This window comes from Sesamum indicum, linkage group LG2 (genome assembly GCF_026168435.1).
Source record: "Sesamum indicum cultivar Baizhima isolate 11 linkage group LG2, ASM2616843v1, whole genome shotgun sequence".
Taxonomy (NCBI): Eukaryota; Viridiplantae; Streptophyta; class Magnoliopsida; order Lamiales; family Pedaliaceae; genus Sesamum; species Sesamum indicum.
Window position 1 is genome coordinate 17,009,207 of NC_142658.1, and position 8,218 is coordinate 17,017,424.

The 8,218-nt window shown below is 41.3% G+C and overlaps 1 protein-coding gene across 12 annotated transcripts; it reads left to right on the top strand.

The window, feature by feature from the left end:
* The first annotated feature begins 518 nt into the window (after window positions 1-518).
* Window positions 519-5,303, top strand: LOC105155978 (uncharacterized). 12 transcript variants are annotated; one of them, XM_088877712.1, is made up of 9 exons: window positions 519-898; window positions 1,882-2,103; window positions 2,175-2,534; window positions 2,934-3,093; window positions 3,201-3,473; window positions 3,551-3,763; window positions 3,829-3,885; window positions 4,418-4,523; window positions 4,693-5,303. In XM_088877712.1, exons 1-4 carry the CDS (start codon window positions 752-754, stop codon window positions 3,069-3,071), a joined length of 867 nt encoding a protein of 288 aa, XP_088733838.1. In that variant the 5' UTR covers window positions 519-751; the 3' UTR covers window positions 3,072-3,093; window positions 3,201-3,473; window positions 3,551-3,763; window positions 3,829-3,885; window positions 4,418-4,523; window positions 4,693-5,303. The 12 variants fall into 12 exon arrangements, with proteins under 12 accessions (XP_088733838.1, XP_088733841.1, XP_088733842.1 ...); XM_088877715.1 differs by having other exon boundaries at window positions 3,833-3,885; XM_088877716.1 differs by having other exon boundaries at window positions 3,859-3,885.
* The last annotated feature ends 2,915 nt before the right edge of the window (window positions 5,304-8,218 follow it).

Genomic DNA, 8,218 nt, shown 5'->3' on the forward strand with positions numbered 1-8,218 from the left:
CTCATCCATAGACACGTCAATGGTACTGCTGACTCACCTTGGACAGGTCATCGATTCTGCTGACTCACCATGACACGTAATCATGACAGCTGACTCACCATGACCACTTCATCGCTTTTGCTGACTCACCAATGACACGTTATCGCTGTTGCTGACTCGTCGTAGACACGTTATCCCGTTTGCTGACTGACCTATGACACGTCATCCCAAGTGCTGACTCACCATCTTTCGTCATCGTCCTGGCTGACTCACCACGGCCACGTCATCCCCCTTGCTCACTCAAAATTGACACATTGTCGTCCTTGCTGACTCACGACGTACATGTCGTTCCCTCGCTGACTCACCACGGACACGCCATCCCGACTGCTGACTCACGTAAGACACGTCATCCATGTTGCTGACTCACGGCCGACATGTCATCTCTCTTCCTGACTTACCACCGACACGTCATAGTGATTGCTGACTCACCATGGACACGTCATCCTTCTAACACGTCAAAGGTATTTGACGAGTCTCCGGCCACTTCTTTTATACGCGGCTGAAACAATCGGCCTCCTCACCTTCTTGGTCGTCGCAGTCTCCAATTTTCACAGACGGCGGCTTTCGACGATCTTGAGCTGTGATTCGCCGATAACGACAGTGTCAGCAGTCGAGGCCGATCGCGTTGCTTGGAGATGTTGTGGAAGAAGTCAAACCGTAGAATGATTTTCTCTGCAGGTATCCTTTTCGCGTGTGGGTGGAAAAATCAGGGATGGTGGGGAGGAGGAATTGGAATTTTCATCATTCTATATTCCCAATTCTGCTTCGAGGCCTGAGAACGAATTGGGTGGGCTACGAATTAGCTTCTGCTTCCGAGCCAAGCGAATACATTTTACAAACAATGAACATTATCCGTTATGTTAGTAGGTTTCATTCTTCTGCTCTGCTTCTTCCTGCCTTTACCAGTTTCCAAGCATCATATTTCAGCTTTAGCAGTGTTCTCCAATTCCAAGAACAATTATCTGGACCACAAGAAACTGTTCAGACTGTTTCCCCAGCAAACCTGTAGATTGTTATGCATAATGTTGATTATAATGCTGAGGTACATGCATAGTTTAACGTAGATGAATATAATGGTCCTCATCATGATCATGAAATCCATCTGGGAGTGCTACCTCAGGTATTGGTATTTTAGCTGTCCTAAAAAATTGGGGCTAGTGCTTATTGGCTTGAACTGTTCCCTTGAGATTAGGTATTGATCCATTTCTAAGTGTTGAAGATTTTACCCTTCATCAAGGGTGCTTTTGGACCTCCTTCAATGGCTATAGATTCTGGCTCTCTTCGAGGCCGCTCCTTCCAGTACTGTGCCACGACTGTGCCCTTTGGTCGCCTTCATAAAAATGTTGTGCAGGACATTGTAGAGGATGGAATGATTGGTTTATCTCGATTATGCTCTCGGGGATTCCTTGTGAAGTGGAAGGATCATCCCCCACTGATGCTACAGGCATACATGAGGATGAGCTTTGTCGAGAGATAAAAACACTGTTGTTTGTATGAATCCAGGAACCATTGTCCAATTACTTTTGATCTGCATTTATTCTGACATGTCAAAGCATGTTTCTGGACGTTGACGGGGAATACTGGTGTCCAGTTTGGCATCCTGTCCTTTATCATTTAACTACCTGTGGAATATCTTTAGATCCTATAAGTGTCGACAGCCTCTGCGTTCATTGGATTGCTTTTATTTATTATACTGTAAATTATGGTTTCTGATGTGTAATTGTTGGTAGAGCATGAGTTGGTTTTTTAAAACCATTTTTTTTGGCAGTATACACGAGAAAGTGCATAAATTAATTGCCAGATTCAGGGAACCTTTTATCAGAATATGTTCCTTTGTTTCAGGTTCATCTTCGGAAAGTGACACACAGAGACAGATTTCTGCGGAAGAGTGCTGTGATATCTGCCATTGGAAACCGCATATGGAGAGATCTTATCCATAATCCGTTGCATTTAATTTTTTCTGTAGATGTCCTTGGCATGACAAGCTCCACTTTGGCGTCTCTTAGCAAAGGTTTTGCTGAGCTCTCAACTGATGGGCAATTTCTACAGCTTCGTTCAAAGCAGGTAACATTGTCCCAGTATTTTCTCAATTGACAGGAGATTAAGTTCTTACTGATGTTAAGAAATGGATGCAGGTGTGGTCACGGAGGATTACTGGTGTTGGTGATGGAATTGTACAAGGAACTGAAGCTCTTGCGCAAGGTTTTGCTTTTGGAGTGTCAGGAGTCGTGAGGAAACCTGTGGAGAGTGCTAGGCAGAATGGTCTTCTTGGCCTTGCCCATGGACTTGGACAAGCTTTCCTGGGATTTTTTGTACAGCCAATGAGTGGAGCATTAGATTTTTTCTCGTTGACTGTTGATGGAATCGGTGCAAGTTGCTCCAGGTTCTTAGAGATTCTAAATAACAAGAGAGACTTCCAGCGAATACAGAACCCACGGGTATTTCATTCTTACAATGTACTACGAGAGTACTCGGAGAGAGAAGCACTTGGTCAGGTATCTCGTCATGGTTTCATTAAATTCATTCATGACTTTACTATTTTTTATTGCTTGACATTTATAAATACTAGGTCATGTGTGTCACATTTTGTAAGGCTTCTAATGGTGCACCCTTCAGACCAAACAATGCAATTTCTTTGTGCTCTATCAGTTTAAATGCCTTCTTGCTCTTGCAAGGCAAACAGATGAATTAATTTCGTATTTTCCTTAATGAAGAGACTGTCCTGATGATGTTGAAATTCTGATGTAGCTTATCATAATAGAAAAGATTAGCGTTTAATTTGGACAACATTAACTTTCTCCTCCTCCTCCATAAGCTGTTCTATGATGAATCTGGCACTGAGAGTTTTCAAAATATGGAATTGGAACAATCTGACCTCTCAATTTCTGTTTCAGATGATACTTTACCTTGCAGAAGCAAGTCGGAATTTTGGATGTACTGAAATATTCAAAGAGCCATCAAAATTTGCCTGGTCAGATTGCTATGAAGAGCATTTTGTTGTACCCTATCACCGGATTGTCTTAAGTGACTAATAGGCGAGTCATGCTGCTGCAGGTAATCGCTGGATGCATTTCTGTTCATTCTTTAGCATATCCTCTCCTTTGCTTAGAATAATAGTTTTTAATTTCACTTTGAGATGCGTTCTTTCTTGTATGGGGTAGTGTGTGGCCCCTGATAAGATGGATAAGAAGCCCTGCAAGATAACGTGGGATGTGCCATGGGAAGAAGTGATGGCACTGGAGTTGGCCAAAGCTGGCTACCATAGCCCTTCTCATTTAATTATCCATCTGAAAAGCTTTAGGAGAGGTGAAAGCTTCGTTCGAGTGATAAAGTGCAATACAGAACAAGTATCAGAGGAAGGACAGCCACAAGCAGTTAGAGTCTGCTAAGTTGTGCGTAAGATGTGGAAAGCACACCAGACCTATATGAAACAGGTCTGTAGTTCCCAACAAATTACTGTTTGATTTGATAAAGCACTATATCGTGCCATGTAAATTTGTTGTTTCCACAGGTTCCCTCAGGCCAAAGACATGTATCTTCTTTGAATGAAGTTGATGCAACAGAATCTCATAAGCAGCACAGAGCCATTATCACATCAACAACGATTTCTTCTTCAGGTTCCGTCTCCAATGAGCAGAGACTTGTAGAACACAGTATTAAGTTTGCAAGGATTTGGAGCAGCGATAAAGAATCAAAAGGTCGGTGCACATTGTGCCGAAAACAGGTGAGGGCGTTTAGTTTTTGGATATATATATATATATATTCTATTCTAAACATTTTTTGGTACAGCTAGAGTTTGAACAGTGATGAAATTTGTAGCATCTGGCGGCCAGTTTGTCCCGATGGGTGAGTTCTGATGGCGGCCAGTAGCATACATGTCGCATTTCCTCCCTGTTCTTGAATGTTACTTTTTAATGTATCCTCCTCGATGTTGAAGAATTATTGATAATGTTACTAAGCATCGCCCACCGCCCTGTGAAATTTGTTGGATTCATTCCAATGCCAATGGAAAATTTTCCTGGGCAGGTCATTTGCCATCTTCTCAACTACTTGCATCTCTGCATTAGTAACTGGCAACTTGTTACAGTGCTGTCTTGAATCGTTTTGATTTCATGTATGTTGGTAGCTTTCTTAAGTCGTAAAGAAACCTATTATTCTGTAACCTAAAGTTCTGTTGCATCGTAAGTTGGTTGAATCTCCTGTTACGTAATTATACGTTCTAGATCTGCTTCTTGTACACATTTTTTTTTTTTTTTTTTTTTGATATGATCTTGAATCATACTCCTGATATTATTGTGAAAAAACTGTTTTTCTCCTTTCATTTGGCAACCATCAGTAGTATCATTAACCATATTAATTAAAAGTCTTTGCTTCACAGGTATGTCTCAATCAGGGACATAGCTCGTTCTGGCAGCCATCCTCCTAATGTTGCTGCTATATATCGTAAATCTGAGATGTTTGCCTTTCCAGTGGGTTATGACCTGGTAAAATATTCTTTAAATTTTATGATTGAGATTTTTAACAGTCATTATTGGAGGATAAGCAGAAATTCGGTATAGAAACTCAACAATGTGGTCTCATTGGAACTCTATGGTTTCAATTGGCTTGGCCACAATCAAAAGATGATTATATTCAAATTATTACTTGGTGCAGGTCTGGCGAAATTGTTTAGATGACTACAGAAGCCCCGTAGCAATTTGGCATCCTCGTGCGCCTCAGGGTTATGTCGCTCTTGGATGTGTTGCCGTGCCAAGTTTTTCTGAGCCAGAACTCGATTCTGTGTACTGCATTACCGAATCTATTTGTGAAGAAACAACGTTTGAACAGCAAAAGATTTGGTCGGCACCCGACTCCTACCCATGGGCGTGTCATATTTACCAAGTGCATAGTGACGCTCTTCACTTTGTTGCCTTGAGACAGCCACGGGAAGAATCTGACTGGAAGCCTAAAAGGGTTATTGATAACCCACAGCTTTCAGGTCAAACATCTGATGCTCAATAATTCGGCTTCTGAAACTCCTTTGCTGACTCACACCTTGAAGGTGCAGGCATATGATCAAAGCTTTATGCAATTTAGTTTTTATGACCATCATGTTAAACTGGTTATGTATGACTACATTTTTGGTCAAATCTTTTAAGGGAAATCAACTTGGCTCTTCTCCAAAATAGCATTGGTAGTTTGTTTTTATTTTTTTTTTTATATATTTTTGTCTTGATTGACTATGAATATTACTTTGGTTAAGAAATGTATTACTATTATGGATAGATGAAAGAAATTGCATATATCAATTTTAGCACACGAAATTACTTGATTTGGTCTTATGCAATACAATGCTTGGCTTTTTTCGACGAGTGACTCAACTTTTCGACTAAATTTCTACCAAAATTGTGATTTTTTCAGTTTTACAGGACCAAAATGGAACCCTAGTAACTTAAGGGACTAAAATGAGAATGGCCTGAAATTAGGGGACAAAAATTATCTTTAATCCGTTTGGGTGCAAATATGGGTTCTACAATATTATTTGTTGGTTATTTGTTATATATTATTTTATGTGTTGGCTTCTGTAGAAATTTTATTTTCTCAAATGAACTTGATCCTGTTGTTACTGTTAGAATTCACTATGGGGTGAATTTGTTTATGAGCCATTTGCAGTATATATAGGGGGAGGAGTTGTGTTTGATCATGTTGATATAAATATTGTATCTAGAGACTATCTGTAAAAGTTAACAAATGAGGCTAAAACAGTTGGGCTAAAAAGATACTACAAAATGGTTGATAATCGATTTGAGTTTATTAATGAGGATAAAGAGTTGGTGTCTCTTTGTTTGGCTAGTCAATATAGTAGAGAAGTTAACTTGTATATGGATGGAGAATTGCATTTCATCAATGTGATAAGGTAATCAAATGGGATCTTCTAATGATGTGAATGAAAGACATGAAGATAATAGAGACCAGATATTAGAATCGATGACATAAAGACTAACTTGGTAAATGAAAGGGTAGGGGTTGTGGAGGTTGATCTGGCTGAGGGAAATGAGGATTCTGACAGTGACTACAACATATTCATGGGGAGGATGATGGATTGTTCATGGATAATATTGATCCAGATGTTGAGTGGAAGGGTGATATGGTGTTAATGTGACAATAACATACAATGAAGAAAGTGATGATAGTAGCTCTAATCATGGTGAGGTAGACTTGGCAGAGAGTGAAGATGATTTGTAGTCACTTGGAGGTAATTTCAGTGGTGATGAAGGAGATAATGGCCTAGGATAGTGAATCCCAACCACTTCTTCAATCCAAACTATGGATTAGGAATGATTTTTGGACTCAAAAAGAGTGCAAAGAGTCTATTCATCTCATGCAATAATGACACAAAGAAATATCAAAATTGTGAAAAATGATAAGTTAAGATGTTATGCAAAATGTATAACTAAAGGTTGTGAAAGGAGAGTACATGCTCTGAAAATGAAAGATGAATCTTCTTTTCAAATAAGACAATATCATTTTAAACACAATTGTGGCCCTGTCTATAATTGCAAAAATGTGAATTCTACTTGGTTGTCAAAAAGATTCGAGCAAGAGTTTAGAACTGATCCAAAGAGGAACTTCACGGGGTTTAAAGTGATGTTGTCAGGGATATTAGATGCCATGTCAGTCAATCTCAAGCATATAGGAGAAAGTGGAAGGCTCTGAAGAAGATAGAACGTGCAATCCAGATGACCAGTACAAACAACTTTACGATTATGTAGGGAACTACAGAAAACAAATCCGGGGCCTACTGTAATTATGTTGATTCGGGTCGAATTGTTCGATCTCTAGTGACAATCTCACTGTAGACGGATTAACTCTTCCGAACCAGATTTTGGGTCCCCTGAGAATAAAACACGAACCGTGAGCTCGTCGGGCACGTTCCCGACAATAACCTTCCGACGCTCAAGTTAGGTTGATCGAGAGAAATATATGCGATCTAGGAATTCGACCTCAATTAATGCGTAACAGTTACCTCATTTATGATGCGTCGGGGTCTATTTATAGAACACAGTTGTACGTCCAGTACTGGGCCACGTGGCCTTATCTTATCGGTGCGTGTTCTGATCGAACGGTTGTCATCATCCGGGTCTTCAGTCAGACTGTGCGATCCGGGTCGGGTCAAGTGCGACCCGCCTGCTACAAAACACGCGGATCCTGATCGCGAAATGGCTATAATGCCCTTAATGAAGGGTGTTTTGGTCCTTTTGCAGGTGCGGTATGTGCATACACATCATTACTCCCTCACTTTCTCAAAGTGCACGCTCGTGCCTTTGAGGAAGTCGAACCGCCGGGGTAGATACGTGTCGACATCTCATCGGTTTGTTCTGTGGCTCGTATCCCGAGGGTGTTTTGCCTATAAATACTTCAAGCATTCAAAACGTTTCGCCTGCCCCACATACTGACTTTCTGCGACCGCTCTTCACAGCCCGAAGTTCGAATTCGATCTGCAGCTTCCAGAGCCATCCTGTTCTAAGGTACGATGTCTTCCAGCTCTAACTCGAACTCTAAGTCACGTCCTGGTTCGGGATCCTCTGCCATTCCCTCTGAGTCTGCGTCTGGGTCCGGGTTTGGGTCTGAATCTAAGTCTGTGTCAGGGTCTGCTCACGGGTCCTTCTCTACTTCTCCGAAAAGAAACAAGCAGTTTCCCATTTCAAAGCTTGCTGATAAGCAAGCTGGCCCATCGGTTCTTGCTAGGTTCCAGGATAGGCTCGCCAAAAACCCTTGGGAAGCCGTGGTTAGTAAGGTAAAGACATCGGTTCTTAGGATTAGAGAGAAATACCACATTCCGCCCGATTACGGCATCATCATCCCTGCCACCTTCGATCGCATGCACCGTCCCCCCGAGGGTTTTAGTGCTTTTTCTATCAAACATCTTGACGCCGGACTACGGTTTCCCTTGGCTCCTCCTGTGGCCGCGATTTTGAATAAGTTGGGGTTATGCCCTATGCAACTTTCTCCAAATTCTATTACCCATATCGTCCTTTTTGTTGTAATAATGCAATTCGTAGGTTTTGAACCCAATTTTGACAATTTTTGGAGTCTGTATACTTTCACCACTTTCAAACGGTCTGGGAATAGGGGTTTCCTCTACCTTTCGGCCAAGCCCGAGTGTGGGTATCTGAGCGCCCTGAAATCGAATGTAGGA

Coding starts and splice junctions, on each gene's coding strand:
- LOC105155978 (XM_088877709.1), top strand. CDS start 752: ATGGTGGGGAGGAGGAATTGGAATTTTCATCATTCTATATTCCCAATT. Junction 899..1,881: donor CAATGAACATTATCCGTTAT/GTTAGTAGGTTT, acceptor CCTTTGTTTCAG/GTTCATCTTCGGAAAGTGAC. Junction 2,535..2,933: donor AGAGAGAAGCACTTGGTCAG/GTATCTCGTCAT, acceptor TTTCTGTTTCAG/ATGATACTTTACCTTGCAGA.